Source organism: Bos grunniens, chromosome 1 (genome assembly GCF_055505025.1).
Source record: "Bos grunniens cultivar Pamir isolate PY7600 chromosome 1, Bosgru_T2T1.0, whole genome shotgun sequence".
In the NCBI taxonomy this organism is placed as follows: domain Eukaryota; kingdom Metazoa; phylum Chordata; class Mammalia; order Artiodactyla; family Bovidae; genus Bos; species Bos grunniens.
In genome coordinates this window covers 136,206,765-136,230,595 of record NC_141165.1, presented here as the reverse complement: position 1 = coordinate 136,230,595, position 23,831 = coordinate 136,206,765, and the positions used below count along the sequence as shown (strand labels likewise).

Here is a 23,831-nt window from a genome sequence, read left to right as displayed (position 1 = left end):
GCTGAGCACAGAAGAATTGATGCTTTTGAATTGTGGTGTTGGAGAAGACTCTTGAGAGTCCCTTGGACTGCAAGGAGATCCAACCAGTCCATTCTGAAGGAGATCAGCCCTGGGATTTCTTTGGAAGGAATGATGCTAAAGCTGAAACTCCAGTACTTTGGCCACCTCATGAGAAGAGTTGACTCATTGGAAAAGACTTTGATGCTGGCAAGGATTAGGGGCAGGAGGAGAAGGGGACGACAGAGGATGAGATGGCTGGATGGCATCACTGACTCGATGGACGTGAGTCTGAGTGAACTCCGGGAGTTGGTGATGGACAGGGAGGCCTGGCGTGCTGCGACTCATGGGGTCACAAAGAGTCAGACACAACTGAGCGACTGAACTGAACTGAACCGAATGCTGAACAGCATTTTCTCTTAAGCAAGAAAATGCTGAAAAACCCTAATCCCTACATATAAACTAATCATGCATTTTGTCTACTCAAGACATGTGTTACTTACTATTCCAAATTATCATGAATAACTCATTTTATGTTCACTCCAAAAATCTTAGTAAGAGATTTTTCAACTTTTTGGCTTCTTAAAAAAAATCCCATTCATGCTACACTATTTTTATCCTAAAGATTTTGCTCTATTAGATCAATGTCAAACTAATACAGCTATCTTCCTTAATTATGGATGAGAAGCAGAATATTTTTCATCTCTGACTTTGTAATATGACCTTAGATACAGTGCATTAGATTCCAAATCAGTATTACTTAAAATAACTTATATGAATATAGGATAGAGTTTTTCTTTGGGAATCAATTAAATCACATAGGGCAGGGGTGGGGGTGGGGAGAGCAGAAAACACGATACATTAAAATGTAAAGGTCAAAGAAAACTCACATATTTAAAAATAAACAGTTTATACTTTTAAGAGTGATCTAACATTAGCAGCAGTAATCTTTGCCCAACTATCAACTCTCACAAGGAACCTCAGCCCCTAGAGGTTTTTTCTCTTATTTAACAATAAACAGTGCTAGAACTCCTTGGAAGGTATTTAGTTGATGATTAGGGACTTAAGAATATCAGGTTTATCTGGAACATCCCACTCCAATCAAAAATGAGTTCTCAAGAACATAAAAGGGAAGTAAGTCAAAGAGCCAACTTGAGACTTTCTACTGTTCGTTGCACAATTTAGCATGACACAAGAAAAATCAACTGTACAAATTACATTTGTACAAGGTGACCACCTCGAAAGAGAAGTTAACACATAGTATACAAAAGGTAAATACAACATCAAAGTCTATTTTATATAAAAAAGGTATATTTAATCATTTTTTGACTTACATAAGTGGGAACAATTTTCATTTGAAAAGTCTGTTCCTTTTGTTACATATGTATATCTAGAAGTATAAATTAATGAATCTTATTTCCACACTGGTAATCAGAAATGAACAAACTAAAACAAGCAATGGGTTCTGGGAAAGGTAGCAAACATACTACAAACAGGAAAGAATTAGTGCCAGTGGTCATTTATTAGTTGGTGCAAAAGTAAATGTGGTTTCAGACCCTGAATTTTAAATCATTATAACTAGGTTCAAACACACCTATGTTAAATCAAAATAGGAACCATTACAATTAACACATTTTTGCCAATGAGAAATGTTTGTTTATTCCTATAGCATAAAAATCTGTGCTTCGAAAAAAAAAAAAAATCTGTACTTCAGGATTCAACAAACTCCCTCCTGCTGGTTGTAGAAGTGTTTCCCCTGCAAAAAGATGTCGAGATGCTTGAAGAAGTGGTAGTTGGTTGGCGAGAGGTCAGGCGAATATGGCAGATGAGGCAAAACTTCATGGCCCAGTTTGTTCAACTTCCAAAGTTATGTGACGTGTGGTCAGGCATTGCTGTGGAGAAGAATTGGGTCTTTCCTGTTGACCAATGCTGGCTACAGCTGTTACAGTTTTCAGTGCATCACATCAATTTGCTGAGTATACTTCTCAGATATAATGGTTTTCCTGGATTCAGAAAGCTGTAGTGGATTAGAGGGCAGCAGATCACCAAACAGTGACCATGACTCTTGGTGCAAGTTTGGCTGTGGGAAGTGATCTGGAGCTTCTTCTCAGTCCAACCACCTAGCCCGTCATGGCAGCCTGTTATGTAAAACCCACTTTTCAACACATGTCACAGTCCAATCAATAAATGGTTCATTGTTGTTGCACAGAATAAGAGAAGACAACACTTCAAAATGGCAATTTTTTGATTTGTGGTCAGTTCATGAGGTGCCCACTTATCAAACTGTTTCACCTTTCCAATTTGCTTCAAATGCCACATAACCACAGAATTGTCAACACTGAGTTCTTGGGCAACTTCTCGTGTAGTTTTAAGAGGATCAGCTCTGATGATGGCTCTCAATTGGTCACTGTCAACTTCTGATGGCCAGCAACTGAGCTCCTCATCTTTAAGGCTCTTGTCTCAAAGTTTTGCAAAACTTCTTGAACCACCACTGAACTGTACATTTCTTTAGCAGTTCCTGGGCTATATGCATTGCTGATATTGTAAGTTGTCCTTGCTGCTTTACTACCCATTTCGAACTCAAACAAGAAAACTGCTCGAATTTTTCTTTCTAACATCATTTCCACATCTAAAATATATATAAACAGCAAGTAATAAGTCATTAGCAAAAAAAAAATGTGCATTTTAATGACATGTAACTACATTTAAGAATGTATTCCAATATCAAATGGCAAAGTTCAACAATGCAAAACCACAATTACTTTTGCACCAACCTAATATAAAAGACAGAAGAGGCATTCAGCAACTGACTAGCACTGGTGGGCAGGTATAATAACCATTAAAAAAAAAAAAAAGGATTCTATAGTATATTCCAAAAGCATAAACTAGTCAAAAGTCAAGGAGAACTACACTCATTCATAAATCTCCTAGGTGCATGATCCTCTACCACTATATGTTTTTAAACTATTTATAATAATATGTTTTTTTAACATATATGTTTAATATATGTTTTTAAACTAGTTATAATAAAATACTAACTTAAAACTCTAGTTATAATAAAATAAAATAGAAATAACCCTTTTTAATGCCAACACATCAGATCACTTGTATCATAATGACCAGGCAACAGGTCACGTAGACATTAGTTATAGAAAACTTCAGAAGAGTTGATTTCTACAAAATACACCCAATCTAGAAAAATTAAAATCTATACATAAGTCACATGAATTTAGTAACAAAATGAGACTCGGCCTCAAGACAACACTGAGTAAAACTAGGTCTCCTGCTCCCCATACCTGTCAACAACCCATTCCAAATCTCCAATTCAGACTGCTCTGAGATAACAATATTCTTCTAATTTCAGATCTAGTTAAGATTACTAAAAACCAGAAGGTATTATTTTTAAATGTTTCAATATAGTTAATTCAGTCACCCTTCTCTTCAGTCCCCTTCCACCAAGAAAATACATCTCTTGTTTTTCATGGTGGGAAATGTATAGCCTCAAATGTATTTTCTAGGACCAAGCAGCTTACCTGAACTCTTTGTTACAAGCTAGGAGGGAAAGTCAAGAATATAAACTGAAGATACCATCTCCCCAGCATTCCCATGGATCTTTTTTTCTACAAAGGAAAAGTTGGATACAAACTGTAATAACTGAATAGAGCTCAAGATATATATGTTCCCTGCTTCTCAAAGTGACCTAAGAGGTAAAAAAAAAATTAAGTATATGTGCATGTGTGAAAGTGAAAGTCACTCAGTCATGTCCGACTCTCTGTACCCAGGTACTACACAGGCCATGGAATTCTCCAGGCCAGAATATTAGATTGGGTAGCCTTTCCCTTCTCTATGGGATCTTCCCCATCCAGGGATCAAACCCAGGTCTCCAGCATTGCAGGCGGATTCTCTACCAGCTGAGCCATAAGGGAAGCCCTTATGTGCATGTGTATACATAATTAAATGTATATAATTATACATATAACTGAATTCAGTCATATGGTAGAGATCATCATACATTATAATAAAAATGTTTTAAAGACATAGACTTATAATTCTCCATATGTGTGTATTATGTTGTTCAGTCACATCCAACTCTTTGCAACCCTATGGACTGTAGCCCACCAGGCTCCTCTGTCCATGAGATTCTCCAGGCAAGAACACTGCAGTGGGTTGCCATTTCCTCTTCAAGGGGAGTAGACTATTGAAAGTCCCTTGGATAGCAAGGAGATCAAATCAGTCAATACTAAAGGAAATCAATTCTGAATATTCACTGGAAGAACTGATGCTGAAGCTGAAACTCCAATACTTCGGCCACCTGATACAAAAAGCCAACTCAGTGGAGAAGACCCTGATGCTGGGAAAGACTGAAGGTAAGAGGAGAAAGGGAAGGCAAAGGATGAGATGGTTGGATGGCATCATCAATTCAATGAACATGAGTTTGAGCAGACTCTGGGAGATGGTGAAGGACAGGGAAGCCTGGCGTGCTGCAGTCCACTGGGTCGCAAACAGTCAGACATGACTGTGAGACTGAACAACAGGCACCACTACCTCCAGGGGGTCTTCCAGACCCAGGGATCGAATTCATGTCTCTTGTGTTTCCAACATTAGCAGGTGGGTTCTTTACCACTAGTGCTACCTGGGAAGCCCTCTAATATTCCTTAACCACGCGGTAATATGGTAGAATTATGGTAGCTACAAATGGTCGATGAAAGAATGCCATGACTTTGTGATCTCCTTGATTTAGAACTTACAACATATTCAGTTTTGTAATCACTAGGGACTTACAACATGCTCCAGTAGGTTTCCTCCTATGTCTGCCTTTTAAAGGACCTTATAAACACATTTATTACACTGCACAAAATTCTGAACCAACCAGTCTCTCCTATCAGCATCAGAGGATAGAAACAGGGATTTGCTTCATCCCTAGAGCATACTTGGTTAAAAAAAAAATGGAGTTAAACAAGTGTTTGAAATATAATGTTAGATATCAGATGTTGCTATCTCTTTGTTATTATTATTATTATTGTCATTTGGCAAAGCCCAACCTCTAACCCAAATATGAGCCCTCCAGTCCCAAGTTCTTGTCCTTTTTGAGAGCCCAGTTCTGGCACTATGAATATAAATTATATATAAACCAAGTCCTCATATGGGTTCCTTCCTGGCCTCACCAAAGTTAAAAGCCAGTGATTCTACCTAGACTTTAAAGAGAGAGTGAGAGAGAGAATAAGAAACAACACTGCAAATCTCAGAGCTCAGAAATAGCTTATAACAAAATGTAGCATACTGAGAAAGGAAACTCCCAAAACCGAAAAAGATGACAAAACATTTTTGCTCTTTTCCTTCCACACACTATGTTGAAGGAATCTTGAAAGCATTTACTTATAGTAAATGTTCCCATTCCTAGTACTGATTTTGAGGGCTTTTTGTGTGTGTGTGTGTGTGTTTTTATTTAAAGCACTATAGAAAGTATTCACTTTGATCATTCAAATCCATTTTATGCAAGCAACATACTGGAAAATTTTCATGTCACTTAAGCTATACACATCAACTGGAAAAAAAACATTAAAGAAAGAAGGTGGAAGGGAGGGATAGAGGGTGGAAGAATCATCTACATTTCCTTTAAAAAAAAAAAAAAAAAAAGCTTGGTATTTTGACTGGGATCACACTAAATCCATAAGTCAATTTAAGGAGAGCTAACCAGTTTTACAATCTTAAATCTTTCAATTCATAAAATACAATATATTTCCAATTATTTCCATATTCATTAATATGTCTCAGTGTTATTTAATAATTTTCTTCTTAGAAGTTCTTACACATTTCTTTTTTATTCCTGGTCTTTAATCGTTCTATGTGTTATAAATGGTAGTTTTAAAATATTTTCTCCTTATCATTCTTTATTATACATAAAAATATAACTTTTTGTATATTATCAATTAACATAGATAAATACATTGTTTCCTGGTAAAAGTATTTTACTGAAAGGTGATTTGTATATAAGATACACAAAACTTAAATGTACAGTCCAGTGAAATTTTTACCAATGAATACATCTATGAAACCACCACCCAAAGATATAGAAAATTTCTATCATTCCCAAAAATTCTCTCATGCCCCTTTTCCAACAGTGTCCTCTCTAGTTCTCAGATAATCAACATTGTGACCACTTCTACCACCATAAATAAGTTATGCTATGCTATGCTATGCTAAGTCACTTCAGTCGTGTCCGACTCTGTGCGACCCCATAGACAGCAGCTCACCAGGCTCCCCAGTCCCTGGGATTCTCCAGGCAAGAACACTGGAGTGGGTTGCCATTTCCTTCTCCAATGCAGGAAAGTGAAAAGTGAAAGTGAAGTCGCTCAGTCGTGTCCGACTTATAGCGACCCCATGGACTGCAGCCTACCAGGCTCCTCCGTCCATGGGATTTTCAAGGCAAGAGTACTGGAGTGGGGTGCCATTGCATGCCTGTCCTTAAATATCACGTAAATGGATTCATAGAGCAGTTACTCTTTTGCATCGTCTCTTTCACTCAACATGTTGCTTTGGGGATTCCCCCACATTTTTTTAAAGTATCTGGAAAATGTTTTCCATTACATTGCTTTGTATTCCACTGTGCGAATGTACCACCACTGTTAACTATTCTGCTCTTACAAATATTTGGTTGTTTACAGTTTTTAGTTATGACTAATAAAGGCACTATGCACTCCTTTCTCAAGGGTCTAGACCTAGGAGTGGAAACACAGAGTGTGCTAAGTCCAAGCATAATATATGTTGAAATACACTAGAAATTTTCAGTTTTCCAAAGTGGTTATACCATTATACATTCTTACCAACAATATATGACACTTTCCAACTGCTTTACATACTTACCAATATTTGGTATGTCAGTCTTTCTAATTTTAGTCATTGTGTTGGCTGTATAGTGATGGCTGTTCTCCAATGAGGTGACTCACCAAGCTTGCACCAGAGATTACCACTACTGCTGTAACCTATCATCATATCCCACAGGGCAACTAGTCCACAATCATTTACTGAACACCAGTCAAAGAACTCCGTGTTTTTGACACAGAAACTGCACATTGGATATGTAACTACTTCCAAAAGCAGATCTGTTTCTCCAGTGGTAAGCAAGCTCTTGCCCACTCCTCACAGACTGACTACACTGGCCCTTTAATCACCTTCCAGTCTGCATTCTGACCCTTCTCAGAACTATTAGTGGTGCCTCATGGCTGCTGACACTTTTTTTTGAGTTACAGTTTTGCTCTCCCACTCTGACTGGTCATCTCATCCCATACTCTTGAGGCCCTTGAAACTAATGTTTCATATTTTCTACTTTTTCAACTTGCAATCTGACAATGGTATACCTTTTATTATAAAAGCCACTCAAAAAAGGAATGATAGTCAAAGAACTGGATGGACCTTCTACACTCTCTACCGTCCATGGACATCTGGTATTATTGAGCCTTAAAATTATCCTTACAAATTCACTTCAAAAGATTTGTAAATGCCATCCCTCATCTACTCCTGTTCCAAACATCATCTTAAGGCATTTAACCCTCATAACTGCTTCCTAGGTATTGATCAAGATGAAAAGAGTGAGAGTTATAGAAACCTATAACTTTTAGGTTATAGGTTTTTAAAATTCAGAATCCTGCCCCAACCATTCCTGGACATGTTGCTTTATTCTTTCCCCAATGACAACTCTAGGCTGTCCTGCTTGGTAAACCCTCCAAGTGGCTCCCACACTCAATTTATATTCAGACACCTAAAATTCTTTGTTGGACTGAATGATCTTAGAGTGTAAAAATAATTACTTGGACGAGCACACTGCTCATCCAGTTCCTCTACAGTGGCCCATGTAAGCCAAAGCGGGACGTACGAAGAGGATGCGCGTGCATGCATGCTAAGTCACTCAGTCATGTCTGACCCTTTGAGACCCCATGGACAACAGCCTGCCAGGCGGCTCTGTCTGTGGGATTTCCCAGGCAAGAATACTGGAGTGGATTGCCATGCCCTTCTCCAGGGGATCTTCCTAACCCAGGGAATGAACTCGCATTTTTTTACATCTCCTGCACTGGCAGGTGAATTCCTTACCACTGTGCCACCTGGGAAGCCCCCATGTAAGCCCAAGTGGGAGGTTCAAAGCGTCCATGTAAATTTCACAAAAATGTTATTGTTTCTCTTGTATCAGCCTGTCTGGGTGAAACCTCAGGTACAAGTAGGAAATTATTGGGGAAAAAAGGTAAAATCAGAACTCCTAGAAAGGGACACACCGATTTTGTAGCAGTGGAGGCACTACAACCACCCCACATCTCTGAGTACGGGATATGGTAGATCCATGAACACGAGAAACATTAATAATTCTTTGTCTTTCAGAAATGACTTGAGAGCCCTAATGAGAAAGAAAAACACCCGATAAGGCCACCCCATATCACAGAATTCTGGCAGTTATTTTTTTTCCAATCACTGAAAATCATTTTTCATTATTTTCATGTGTCTTATTGCCATGTAAATTTGCATAATTTGTAACTTTCACTGTCACTATTTTTAAGACAATTCTACCTTTTTTCTCTAAGAAATTTTAAGATTTTCTCAGTCTTAAGTGTTCTGGAGTATCACTAGAATGAATTTAGGTGTGGGCTTCTTTTAATTTTTCTAATGGAATTTGTAGACTCATGAAATTATAAGTTATCTTTTCACTTCTAAAAAATTTCTGTGATGATCTCTTTAAATTCTGCCTCTGACCCACTCCTTCCTCTCCTTCTGTAACATCAATTAATGTATGTTAGATCTACTCATTTTATTTGCCATGTCATTCAACCTTTCTCCATATTTTTTCTTTTTAGCTATCTTTTACATGTTGGGTAATTTCTTCTCATATAGCTTACAGACTACTAACACATTATTTAGCTATTTCTAATCTATTAAACTTGTGTTCTGTTTTTTTCTCCTTTTTTAACTTAATAATTCTTATTTTCATTTCTAGAAGATATTTTCACAGTTCTTTTTCAAGTCGAGATTTACTGAATTACTAAAGTGACACAAATTTCTGCTGCACAACCATGGTACAATTTCTCAAGGGCAAATCTCATCACTTCCAACAACACTCCCCAAGCCAAGAGAACTATCTTTGCAGTATTATAGGCGTTTTGGAGAGGGGATACTTCTGATTTACCCTTCAGGTGAATGTCATCCACTGACAGAACCACTTTATGAGGGGAAAGCTTCCCACCTGATTACAGACAATGGCCTTTCACGTCCTTTTCCCACATTCAATAAAGATATCAAAACTGAAACTCAAAACTGAAATATCAAAACTGAAAATGGATAAGAAAGCTGTGGTACATATACACAATGGAGTATTACTCAGCCATTAAAAAGAATACATTTGAATCAGTTCTAATGAGGTGGATGAAACTGGAGACTATTATACAGAGTGAAGTAAGCCAGAAGGAAAAACATAAATACAGTATACTAACGCAGGTTTATGGAATTTAGAAAGATGGTAACGATAACCCTGTGTACGAGACAGCAAAAGAGACACTGATGTATAGAACAGTCTTATGGACTCTGTGGGAGAGGGTGGGAAGATTTGGGAGAATGTCATTGAAACATGTGAAATGTCATGTATGAAACGAGATGCCAGTCCAGGTTCAGTGCACGATGCTGGATGCTTGGGGCTGGTGCGTTGGGAAGGCCCAGGGGGATGGTATGGGGAGGTTGGGAGGGAGGAGGGTTCAGGATGGGGAGCATGTGATTTTTTTTTTAAAAATAAAATTATAAAAAAAAAAAATAAATAAAAATAAAAGCAAAAAAAAAAAAAAAAAAAAAAAAAAAACTGAAACTCAAGTTTATATGCACGAGCAAATTTCATCATGCCAAAAAGTGAATTTCAGCATTTCAAACTTATTTCCTTGGGTACGTTCTTTCACTTTGCTTTAATCTGATTAGAGCCCTTACTATCTGAACAACCCTATAATACTTTCAAGAGATCTTAAAATATTTTATATCCAACAGAAGCAACACATTTTGGTTGATTACACTAGAAAATTTGTTTTAGTCTACCATATTTCCTGACACAGTTGAAGGCAAGCTGTTTGTAACAATTTTAACTAGAACCTAGACCTACTTTCTACCCAACTTAGTCATTTCACGAAGCAACCATTTTCACAACAAATATGCCAAGCCTAAGCTAGCCACATGCAATTTACTAACAAATTTCAGCCATCCATACTCTACTTGTTCCCTGTCTGAGCAGTAATAAATACATCCAATCCTGACTATATTAAGACGTACACTTTTAAAATGTTCAACTTAAGAAATTTTACCATGAAATTTATGGGTGCTGAAACAGAGTACTCTATGATGTAAAAAGATAGGTTTTAGCATATCTAGTTATACACAGTAACACAGTATTCCAAGTGTGTGAATTCATATTAAAGTATATATACTGAAATACAATCATAGTCAAATGACTCTGGGATTTTATTTAGAAAGATTTTGTCATCAAATAGTTAAATTCACTTTTAAAAATACTTTTTATAAAATATATGTTTAAATATATTTTACCCTTTGAATTTAGAGCCCTAAGTCTTAATAAAATTCACTAGAATACTGTAGTTGTCAAATGTCTAACTAGAATGCTCATCTTCCCTTATTTCTAATACAATGTGATTTATAAATATGCTTATTTACTGCATGTTCCATTTAACATTTTTTGTTACCTGATATTATAAAACCTACACATATCAAGAAAAAAATTACACTGTGCAACAGTAAATACTCCTACTTTAACGGAGTATAATTTTATGTAAAATTTGTCATATAACACTATACCAAGTCTCTGTAATGTTATCTACAATAAAAATACTTGCAAAATAATTACTATTTAAGGGTATGCTAAAATTAAAAGATCAAGAATAAGAAAGCACATTATCTTAAAGAGATTTTTTCCATTTAGACAGAAATTAATATCTTAAAATATATATAACATATAGTGAATGTAATAAAGATTAGGAATAATATAAACTCCTTCACTTTCAATTTTTTTAATCTAATTATTACATGCTATTTTAATTACAAAACACAATATATAAAACTACTGATACTAACTTGGTATATAATCCTCCAGTCTTGTTTCTATTTATGCAGTAATGTAAATCACTCTATACAAAATTATACATGTACTTTAAAAAATATTTGTATCACAGTATATGAGCATGCTAAATCGCTTCAGTGGTTCTGACTCCTTGAAACCCCATGGACCGCGGGCTGCCAGGCTCCTCTGTGCATGCGATTCTCCAGACAACAACACTGGAGTGGGTTGCTATGCTCTCAGCTAGGGAATCTTCCCAATCCAGGGATCAAACTCAAGTCTCTTATGTCTCCTGCATTGGCAGGCGGGTTCTTTACCACTACTGCCACCTGGGAAGCCATATATTACATTTATCATCTCTTTTTCACATAATAGATCCTCATTCCCCTTAAATATGGATTTCAACTGATGTAGTTCATGTTTAAAATATTTCTTACAAAGCTTAAGTATTATCAGATTTTATAGTTATTCAAGACAATTATATCAATTCCAATTCATGTTTATAAGACAAAACCTAACTTTATAATTTCTCTAAATCCTTCAAAAAATCAGCCTAAATAAAATGACTGAAAACAGATATGCACTTTTGGTTTTTATTTAAAATTACTGGCATTAAATGATATTAGCTACAGTTAAAGAAGAATATGAGTTTTAATTAATTCTTACCATCTTAATATATTACAAAACAGTTTCCAAAGTAACATTTAGAGACATTAAAAGGTATTACTATGAAAAACTATGTGCCTTTGCTAATAAACATAGCATTTTGAGACATCTCCTATCATATAGTAATCTCAGATTACTTAGAAATACACTATTAAATACTGTGTCAAGGGAAATTATGTGAGAAAGCTGGTACATTCTGCTACCAAACAACTCTGTTAACAGGGAAAAGAACACTGGAGTCATAAGACTCATCTTAGCTGAGTACCTTTGGAAAATCATTTAACCTCTTCAAAGATAAATTTCTTCCACATTAAGATTAAATTGCCCCTGGCTCCAAAGAGTTGCGTAGATGATTATTGTCTGTTATAATTTAAAGTTGTTTTTTTTTTTTTTTTTAAACCAAACTTATTTAATTCTTTGGTGGATCAAACTGTTTCAAACTAAACAGCTTTGGTAATTAAATCAAAAGATGCAATCTTGGAATCTTGCTCATTTCTTTAAAAAAAAAACAAACCTATTCTGATCATATTAAAGATCAGAAGTGGGCAAACTATGGCTCATGGGCCAAATCTAGCTGGCTGTCTACATTTTTGTAAATCAAGATTTACTGGAACACAACTGTACTCATTAAATTATGTACTACCAGTGGCTGCTTTTACACTATAATGCTAGAGTTGAGAAACTGCACCAGAAACCAGATGGCCAACAAAGCCTAAAATATTTACAACTGGCATGTTACAGATAAAGTCAGCTGATCCCTGCTATAAATGACTATAAGTTGAATTGGACAATGGATCCAAAAGGAGTTAAGGAAGAAAAAAACAAAATCAAAGTAATATTAAAATATATGCTTAAACTTAATGCCTCAAAATGCCACTCCAAAACTAAATCTAAGATTCAAATGCAATGAACATTCTAGTTACATAAAATATAACAATACTGAAGTGTACTAATAGTTTATTTAGAATAATAAAGTACATCTGTGTGCCTCTTCAAGTTAAAGTTAATTATTATTTCTATTATAAATAGTACTTATATCTATACAAATTGCATTTTTACCTGCTAATGGCTTGCTCCTCATCAGTTATTCCAGTCTCCCTGAATGCCCTGTTTGATTCCGCCAAACTCAAGGCAATTGCTCTCTGAAGATCATCTTTATCATCTCCAGTAAGATCAATCACATCTGAAAAGCAAAACTATGTTTCTCAAAATTAAGTCAACCAAAATGAAACGTAATTCCTAATGGAGATTTTATACCCAATACACCCTTTCAAATCAAACCCAGCACCAACTTAGTTCTGTACAGGAACCTCTCCAAAGAGAATGCAAACACATTTTAAATTGGTTATACTTTGCAATTTAATGTTCTTCCCTATAAAATTAAGAGCATAAATATTTTGCATTAGAGAAGACTCAATACTATGAAGTCTCTGATTAAAAGCTAATAAGGAGAAAGACTGCTAAAAACAGGTTCTATAATAACAAAAATTGAAAGCAACAATTAAACATTTACATTTATGCTTTCTGAAGTTAACCCACATATACACATGTTGCAGTTAGTCCATATAACCTAAACATTTATCAAAGTATAATAATTGAGCTCTCAAAATTATGTTCCAGAAACTAATTGACCATGTTGTTGTTTAGTCACTAAGTCATATTCAATTCTTTTGCAACCATATGGACCATGGCCCACCAGGCTCCACTGTCCATAGGATTTCAGGTAAAAATACTGGAGTTGGTTGCCACAACCTCCTCCAGGGGATCTTCCTGACCCAAGGATCGAACCCAGGTCTCCCACATTGCAGGTGGACTCTTTACTGGTGAGCCACCAGGGAAGCCCAATTGACCATATATACTTATATACACTTTTAAAGCCTGAAAGAATGTATGAAGCTGTTAACAGTGGTTAATTTTGAGAAAGAGGATTAGGGGGAAAAAAAAGTATAAGGATCTCTCGCTTTCTATTTTCTGTTCTATGCTTTTTGTTTAATTATAAAAAGAAGTTTTCATTTCACAAAAAGAAAATATACACTACTAAATGAAATGTTTTCTTCAGTGAGAATAAAATAAAATAGTCTTGATGCTGTAAGTATTCTTTCTCAAAAGAATAAAGTCTACAACTATTACCACATTCAGAAAAACTGCCTTGTAATCCAATTTCCCAACATATATTGAGCTACTTCCTTAACCCAAAAGTGATTAATTATACCTCTATTATCATTTAAACAATGGCAAACCATAACATGTTGCTAAGTAAGGGATTACAAAATAATAGGATGAGAAAGAGAAAGAAGTATAGCTGTTACTATCTTATCTTTGCATCGCTGGGATTATGCTGGTAGTATTTTGGACAAGTTTTATATTCATTTTGTTTATTTGTATTTGAGAAATGTTAAAAAAATTTTTTTCCTTTGTAATCTGAGTATTACAAGAGTGAAACAAGAAAAAGGAGTAAGGAGTGGGACCTAAGGTGTCTGAAAGTGACCTACCATCTGAAAGTAAAGTGAAAGTCCCTCAGTCGTGTCTGACTCTTTGCCATCCCATGGACTATACAGTTCATGGAATTCTCCAGGCCAGAATACTGGAATGGGTAGCCTTTCCCTTCCCCAGGGGATCTGCCCAACCAGAGATCAAACCCAGGTCTCCTGCATTGCAGGCAGATTCTTTACGAGCTGAGCCACAAGGGAAGCCCATCGAGCTAAGGGTTATATTAACTACTTAAAAAATTTTATCACACTTAGTAATAAAAAAAATACATCAACAGATTCAAAAGTCTACTTCTATTGTTATATATTTTTTCCTCCAAACAGTAGCTTATAGAGTACTAAAAATATTAGGAATAACAGTTGGCCATCAGATCAGATCAGTCGCTCAGTCGTGTCCGACTCTTTGAGACCCCATGAATCGCAGCACACCAGGCCTCCCTGTCCATCACCAACTCCCAGAGTTCACTCAGACTCACGTCCATCGAGTCAGTGATGCCATCCAGCCATCTCATCCTCCGTCGTCCTCTTCTCCCCTTGCCCCCAATCCCTCCCAGGATCAGAGTCTTTTCCAATGAGTCAACTCTTTGCATGAGGTGGCCAAAGTACTGGAGTTTCAGCTTTAGCATCATTCCTTCCAATGAACACCCAGGACTGATCTCCTTTAGGATGGACTGGTTGGAGTCCAAGGGACTCTTAAGAATCTTCTCCAACACCACAGTTCAAAAGCATCAATTCTTTGGCGCTCAGCCTTCTTCACAGTCCAACTCTCACATCCATACATGACCACTGGAAAAACCATAGCCTTGACTAGACAGACATTTGTTGGCAAAGTAATGTCTCTGCTTTTGAATATGCTATCTAGGTTGGTCCTAACTTTCCTTCCAAGGAGTAAGCGTCTTTTAATTTCATGGCTGCAGTCACCATCTGCAGTGATTTTGAAGCCCAGAAAAATAAAGTCTGACACCGTTTCCACTGTTTCCCCATCTATTTCCCATGAAGTGATGGGACCGGATGCCATGATCTTTGTTTTCTGAATGTTGAGCTTTAAGCCAACTTTTTCACTCTCCATTTTCACTTTCCTCAAGAGGCTTTTTAGTTCCTCTTCACTTTCTGCCATAAGGGTGGTGTCATCTGCATATCTGAGGTTATTGATATTTCTCCTGGCAATCTTGATTCCAGCTTGTACTTCTTCCAGTCCAGCGTTTCTCATGATGTACTCTGCATATAAGTTAAATAAGCAGGGTGACAATATACAGCCTTGACGTACTCCTTTTCCTATTTGGAACCAGTCTGTTGTTCTGTGTCCAGTTCTAACTGTTGCTTCCTGACCTGCATACAGGTTTCTCAAGAGGCAGGTCAGGTGGTCTGGTATTCCCATCTCTTTCAGAATTTTCCACAGTTTCTTGTGATCCACACAGTCAAAGGCTTTGGCATAGTCAATAAAGCAGAAATAGATGTTTTCTGGAACCCTCTTGCTTTTTCGATGATCCAGCGGATGTTGGCAATTTAGAAGACTTTTTTTAATTCCTTAGACAGTATAATTAAACCTTACAAAAGTGCAATAAAGTGAAAGTCACTCAGTCGTGTCCAACTCTTCATGATCCCATGAACTATATAGTCCATGGAATTTTCCAGGCCAGAATACTGGAGTGGGTAGCCGTTCCCTTCTCCAGGGTATCTTCCCAACCTAGAGATTGAACCCAGATCTCCAGCATTGCAGGCAGGTCTAAAAAAATTCAATCAAGTAAAATGTGGAACAGAGTTACATAACAACTGCAATGATACACCTGTCAGCAGGCCAAAGGATTCATATGTCTCGTTTACAAGTCCATCAAACCACAGCTGTAGATGGATGGTGTCACCGGTGTGTGTCATCATTCAGTCCAGCTGAAATATTGATTAAAGAAGCTAGAACTAGAGAGGCATGAAATGGACTCACAAAAATGAGATCATGGTCATTAAAAATGACTAAAAGTTGGGTGACTAAAGAGAGAATAATAAAGTAAAGAAAATAACTTGAAAATCACAAAGAAGCAAACAGGTTTGGAGGACTTGATCAATTAGCCCCTCAAGACTCCACTGTCTCATCTTCCTAGTATGCTTCCTTCAACCACAGAAGCTGAAAAGATTAAAACAACCAACCTATTTTCCTGATTAACTTGTAGTTAGTTTTGGATAAAATTTAGGTTCCACCAATCGAATATACTAGCATGAGATGTGAGAGGCAGCTATGAGGAGGAAGGCACTCTCTTGCTGCTTTTGGCTGTTTTTTTTCCAGCATGACTGAACAGATGTGGGCTGCCCCACAGTAGCAATCCAGTTTCCAGCTTCCAGCTTGAGGATGTCAAGAGAGAGAGTAGAAGTAGTAACCAGACTCTGTGCTCCAGTGTCCAGGCACAGCTTAGTGGCAGTTACTTAATCCTGGCTGGCTCTCCTTGGGCAACAGCTATAAAACTATGTTCTCAACTGTCCCATGGCAGTCTCCTGATTCACTGTCTCCCTGACTGTGGCAGATGGAGTAGCTTTGCTGGCTGGCCAGTCCTGCAAGAATCTGGGAGTCATTTCAGAAAGCTGAGCTAGAGATCCTTCCTCCAATGCTCCCACCAATTTTTTTTTTAAACAATCTAGTCCCCTGTATTAAATTTCTTCTTTGAAACTATCTAGTGTTTACTGTTTCACAACTGACAAGCAAACTAAGCTGGCTAGAGCAGAAACTCACTTCGAAAGAGCAACAAGTTATATTTCGAGCTTTTCATAATTCAGCAATCGTAACTCGAGAAACACAAAAGCAAAAAGTAAGGCAAGATGCTTTTAATCCTATTTCATAAACAAAATAACTGAAGTTGTGAGAAATGAAATCTAATATTATAAGAATAAAAGAAAGGTAGACAGGCTTCAAATTTAAGTCCTCAAATTATTAAATCCAGTGGTCTCCCCTCCATACTAGCAGTACCCAAGTGTAATCCATGGATTCTTGGGGATCCCCAGTGACTCTATAAGGGAAGGGGTTCCTTAAGTAAAATATGCTCTCATAAAAAATGTTATGATGTTATCTGTCTTTCCTACTATGGTCACATTTACAGTGATTATGCAAAACAACAGTGCATTAAACCACTGTGTCTTAGCACAAATCAAGGTAGCAGCATCAAGTTACATAAGCAATTCATTATATTACAACTATACACACTCAAATTCAAAAAACTCAAATTCAAAAAAAAAAAGCCAATCTCTCTTAAATCCTTAATAAGTGAAAACTAATTTTATGAAATCTCAAACATTGTGTCACATGGTCTTTTACCTCTATGTGACAAAACTGAACATACGCACAGTAGTTCTGTTATGTATGCAAAGTACGCTGTTGCTAAAGAAAAACACACTAGTGCATTGCTTGAGCTGCAGGTTGAACTCAATGAATTTTCTTCATGGGGCACTGTTTTTACTGGATATTACAACTGATAAACTACAAACAATGATTATTCAGACATCAGTATTTGACAGACATTTTCTCAAAAAAAGGGCAGCCTGTCACTTGAAAAACAAATGAGACTATTTGCTGCCAATGATAACTACAGAATTTTCAAGCAGAGGTTGCAACTTCAGAAAACTTGTTTCTATCACTATGAGAGTGATATCTTCCCAGTATAAGGCTTTTCTGGTGAAATCAAGTGATATTAACAATTTTTATTTGTTTTATAATATAGATGTTCTTCCAACATTTGGAAGGAAATCTTTTCCAAATTACCAATGCATTGTGTTACTAAATCATGCATGGATTAACAAGTCAATCCAAAGAGCAAGGCAAGATCCTCGGAGCATCTTTTGTTCTAATACTTGGTCTCTGACCCAGTTCCTGACAAAAAGCTCCTATATCACTTGGCATTTCCTAGGTGACAGGAGCATCTTTTGTTCTAAAGAGATGACTCTTGGGGGCTCCAGACTGACTTCAGGATGGGCCAGAAAGACTAAGTCATGATGAGAAGCTTGCTACTTGGAGCCCCATGTCCCATCCTCTAGGGAGATATATATGAGGGACTGGAGATTAAGTTAACAAACAATCAAGCCTACTTCATGAAACTGCCATAAAAATTCCCAAAGTACAAGGCCTGGAGAGCTTCCAGGTTGATGAACATATCCATATGCTGGGAGGGTGGTACATCTCAACTCCACAAGGCAGAAACTTCTGGCTTGGGACTTTTCCAGACTACAGAGGTGTGCTCTATACACCTCTCCATCTGGCTGTTCATCCTTTATCATAGCCTTTAATATAATAAACTAATAAAAAGTGTTTCCCCGAGTTGTGAGCCATTATAGCAAATTATCAAACTTGAGGGGGTCACGAGAACTCCCAATTTGAACTCAGGTCAAACAGAACACAGGTAACCTGGGGACCCATTACTTGTGACTGGTGTCTAAGGCAGGAGTTTTGTGGGACGGAGAATTTAGCCTGTGGCATCTGCTGCTCACTTCAGGTAAATGGTGTCAGAATGGTAAAACACCCAGCTGATGTCATAGAACTGGTCATATATAGGGAAAAACAACCTCACATATCTGGTATCAGAGGAATTAAGTGTGAGCAGAGGAAGAAAAAAGTAATTATAGTCTTTAATGCTAGGAAGACTGACTGACCAGACCATCGGTCCTTAATTGAAATTCTGAGATTTGCTCCTTTAAGCAATGGAGAAGGTTTAGTATAGTTTCACATTAATTACAATAATTTTCTCCATGATGTTCATAAAGCTTCTTCTTTCCATAGGTTATTTTAGAACCATACAGCCATACAGCAATACTGAATTATTATAACCTACATGCATATCAAATACACATGATTTTAAGAACAGATATTAAGAAAGTAAAATGTTATTTTAATAATGATTGATCCTAAATTTAATCTCTTTCTAGAGTTTAGTAGAATGATTTCTGTAAAATATGTAATGAGCTATCAATTTCACAATGGAAAATAATCCTCTATGATTTTCTTATGTGCTTATTCAAAAAAGGAACAGAACATGCTTTCAGTTCAGTTCAGCCGCTCATTCGTGTCCAACTCTTTGCGACCCCATGGACTGCAGCACGCCAGGCCTCCCTGTCCATCACTAACTCTCGGAGTTTACTCAAACTTATGTCCATTGAATCAGTGATGCCATCCAACCATCCCATCCTCTGACGTCCCTTCTCCTTTTGCTTTCAATCCTTCTCAGCATCAGGGTCTTTTCAAATGAGTCAGCTCTTCACACCAGGTGACCAAAGTACTGGAGTTTCAGCTTCAACATCAGTCCTTCCAATGAACACTCAGGACTGATCTCCTTCAGAATGGATTGGTTGGATCTCCTTGCAGTCCAAGGGACTCTCCAGAGTCTTCTCCAACACCACAGTTCAAACGCATCAATTCTTCAGTGCTCAGCTTTCTTTATAGGTCAACTCTCACATCCATACATGACTACTGGAAAAACCATAGCCTTGAATAGATGGACCTTTGTTGGTAAAGTAATGTCTGCTTTTTAATATGCTGTCTAGGTTGGTCATAACTTTTCTTCCAAGGAGTAAGCGTCTTTTAATTTCATGGCAGCAATCACTATCTGCAGTGATTTTGGAGCCCAAAAAAATAAAGTCTGATACTGTTTCCACTGTTTCCCCATCTATTTGCCATGAAGTAATGGGACCGGATGCCATGATCTTAGTTTTCTGAATGTTGAGCTTTAAGCCAACTTTTTCATTCTCTTCCTTCACTTTCATCAAGAGGCTCTTTAGTTCTTCTTCACTTTCTGCCATAAGGATGGTGTCATCTGCATATCTGAGGTTATTGATATTTCTCCTGGCAATCTTGATTCCAGCTTGTGCTTCATCCAGCCCAGTGTTTCTCATGATGTACTCTGCATATAAATAAGCAGGGTGACAGCATACAGCCTTGATGTACTCCTTTTCCTATTTGGAACCAGTCTGTTGTCCTATGTCCTATGTCCTATGCTTCCTGACCTGCACATAGGTTTCTCAAGAGGCAGGTCAGGTGGTCTGGTATTCCCATCTCTTTCAGAATTTTCCAGTTTATTGTGATCCACACAGTCAAAGGCTTTGGCATAGTCAATAAAGCAGAAATAGATGTTTTTCTGGAACTCTCTTGCTTTTTCCATGATCCAGCAGGTGTTGGCAATTTGGTCTCTGGTTCCTCTGCCTTTTCTAAAACCAGCTTGAACATCAAGAAGTTCACGGTTCACGTATTGCTGAAGCCTGGCTTGGAGAATTTTGAGCATTACTTTACTAGCCTGTGAGATGAGTACAATTGTGCGGTAGTTTGAACATTCTTTGGCATTGCCTTTCTTTAGGATTGGAATGAAAACTGACCGTTTCCAGTCCTGTGGCCACTGCTGAGTTTCCAAATTTCTGGCATATTGAGTGCAGCACTTTCACAGTATCATCTTTTATGATTTGAAACCACTCAACAAGCTTTAGTAGTAAACGATTTCTAATTGGCAAAAGTAAATTACAAAAATTTAGCCTTTGTAAAAAATTCCATCCAATGCCAAGGGACAACCTTGGTAAAACACTACACTTTCTTTCAACCAATCCTCTCTTCATTATTAGAATAAATATGAACCAAATTCAAGAGCACAAGCATGTTAGTGTCAGCTGAGTAACATTGCAGAAAAATCACAGTACAAAAACCTATGAACAGTACTCGCCAACATTTCAAGACTGCCCAAAATAAAACATTTTTTTCCTGTAAAGTCAGAAATTTATACATCAAAACATAACATTCACCTTAATAAATCCTTCTAAAAACTTACACACCAACTACCAAACATTTCTCTGCTAACTCCAAAATACAGAGGGCCATCAACAATAAATTAGACTTCAAATGTATACATTATTTATCATTCATAATTCATTTTCTCATGAAATGGTACATAAAATGGCATAAGGAATCCAAGTTAGTTCAGAAGAGCCAATTTAGCCCATAATCTAATTGAACTACAATGTATGTAAGATTGTAGTTACATCTACAATGTAAGATTTTGATTTAGGTGGGAAGAAAGTTCTTTCATTATTTTCCTCACCTACATAAGGCTAACCCTAGGGGAAACATTTTTCTTTTTTTTTCTTTTTTTTTTTTTTAACAAGCCAAACTTATACTTACCATCAGCAAAGATTTCTAGGCAGAGAAGTGATATGAATAGAAAGAACCATTTGGGAAATTAAGAATTAAAAGTGCTGAACAAGTGTTTGAGAAGAGTTGTAATAAGAATATGTACCAGGGCAGAAAAACTGAAGGAAAAAGTAGGCACGTAAAAACTGACAGAGAAACACTGAAGGGGAAAGCAGGCACATAAAAAGTGACAGAACTGCAAACTACACGGTGGTTCTGGGAGATGAGGAAAAGCTGGACGGGCCAAAAAAAAAAAAAAAATCACTGAGCCACCAAAAGGAAGGGGATGCCCTTGAAAGAAAAAAGCAAAGATGAAGAGAGAGATCACAAGCAGGTGAATGGAAATGAGGAAAAGACCATTCTCAGCCTCACTCTGCTTCAACAGCGGTTGCTGTCCTCACCACTCACCTTCTGAGCCAAAAACACTCCTGCCTCAAGGCCCCAGCCTGGGCCACACTTCCCTCAGATTTCCTGGAGGTTCAGCCCCTCTCTTCCTGAGGCATCTGTATAAGTGAGACATTCACCACCCAACCCTCCATCTAAAATACCACACCCTGTATCTGAACTACAAACCCATCCCTGTCACCCTCTGTCCTTCTACCCTGCTCTGTTGTTCTTCATAAACTTACTACTACCAGACATTTTTTATTTACTATTTACCATCAGTCTTCCCCCTATGTTAATGCATAGGGGGATGTTAACTTCTTGATATTTTTAATGGTCTAAAAGCGTACTTGATTTGTATTAGGAAATCAATAAATATCTGTTAAGCAAATAAAGGTTAATATCTAGACTGGAATAGAAATAAAAATTAATGAGTGATCTTCATAGTGGCACTAGTTAGAATACTTGAGAATATATACTTCATCCACTGAAAACTTCTCCAGATAAAGGAAAACTAGCATAATAAGGTGTCATGTTAAAAGAATACTTAAAAGCATGAAGACATAATAGAAATTGTGCTGCTCACTGCACTCTCCCATTCTTTTCCAACCTTATCGTTGCTAAACTCAGATTCTCCAAAACAGTGATGTCCAATAAAACTTCCTGTGATGGTGGAAATGTACTATTATCCACACAGCCCAATACAGTAGCCACTAGTTGCATGTTGATGACTACTGCCCATTTTAAATGTATCTATGGCAACAGAAAAACTGAGCTTCAGGATTATTTAAATTGATGTTAAATTTAAGTTGCCACATGTAACTACTGGCAACTGTATTAACAACTCAGTTCTAAACAGTCTTGCTCTGTTTTTAATAGTTGCTGCTAAATTTATAACGGCAGCACTGTTAAGAAAAGGGATAATAAAGGAGGCATACCCTGAGTTTGTCATCTATTTCATCATGTTTTCTGACTTGGAAAAAGCAAAAATTATCATTCTGTATTAGTCAACAAAAAGTGCAAATGCCATAGCTATAATTTTGTCCTAAAATTACAGAAAATAAAAGTTATGCAAGCAATTCTACAGTGTATGTCTAACACAGAATGTATGCCTAACTGCATCTAATCAGCTACAAGTTATTTGCATACCACTGTAGCATCTCATTTTTCGGCTTAACTGACTTTTGGTGAATCATGCATTATGCATTAGAAATCTCTACAGAGATTTAACTTCTATTTCACTTTTTTCTTTCTGCAGTTGCTTAACAAATTTGGTGAATGGGAAAAATTATCAGTGTTCAATTGGTAAATCCTAAAACTTCTCAACATAAATGATTCACCCTCAGCAGGGTTAAGAAGACTAGACTGGAATCTGTTTATAATTTTTGCTTTAAATCTAAAAAATAAAAATAAAAAATCAATTTTAGACTAGTCAAACAATATAACTAAGACTAGAGTTCTGGGACAGAACTTCAACATGTTTCTCACTTTCTGTGCAATCCTTACCAAACAATTCAAGTTCTTCTGTGAAAAGAAATACAGCATTTTTTAAAAAAATACAATGCTTCTAAATTTGTGAAAGGTCTACCACTTAACACTCACTCCAGCGTGTTATACTAATTTCTCTAAAACTTAAGTCAATATGTGGCATTATTTTCTATGTTAAAATTACCTACCCAAATCCCTCTTATCTTTTGATCCATACTTTGATTGCTCAATTGTAGCACATCTTGTTCTGGTGGGCATATACTGTTTTTTTCCTGTTTTAAAAAAGTTCAAAAGAATTTAATGATCAAGAAAGAAAGAATATTACTATTTGATTTCAAATTGGGCAAAAGCGTTGTATGGTCATGTCTATGACAGAGTTTGTCATGACACAAAAACTTCACACATTCTCTTCTCTGATTATTAAATATACCTATGATATCTCAGTATCTTGCACTGTTTCCTAGTCCTCTTTGCATTTTTAATTGCAAAATTCCTAACACAATCATTTCACTTCTCATTTAAGCTGGAGGCAGGAGGCACTCATTTGACAATTCACAATATACAGTCTAAACAGGGG

General features: G+C 36.8%; 1 protein-coding gene across 27 annotated transcripts in view; it reads right to left on the bottom strand.

Moving 5' to 3' along the window:
• The window catches only part of USP25 (ubiquitin specific peptidase 25), a 160,968-nt gene that overhangs the window by 99,064 nt on the left and 38,073 nt on the right, over positions 1-23,831 (bottom strand). For 15 of the 27 annotated variants that reach the window (XR_015167530.1, XR_015167537.1, XR_015167541.1 and 12 more), the window contains exons 4-5: positions 23,443-23,526; positions 12,812-12,935 (exon numbers count right to left, since the gene is read on the bottom strand). Coding sequence is in view for 16 of the 27 variants with exons in the window: in XM_086411911.1 (XP_086268037.1) it covers positions 12,812-12,935; positions 23,443-23,526 (208 nt within the window). In the remaining 11 variants the exon portion in view is untranslated. Of the gene's footprint in view, positions 1-12,811; positions 12,949-23,442; positions 23,527-23,831 lie in introns of all 27 variants that reach the window. The other 12 variants (XR_015167527.1, XM_086411930.1, XM_086411958.1 and 9 more) reach the window with 2 other exon arrangements.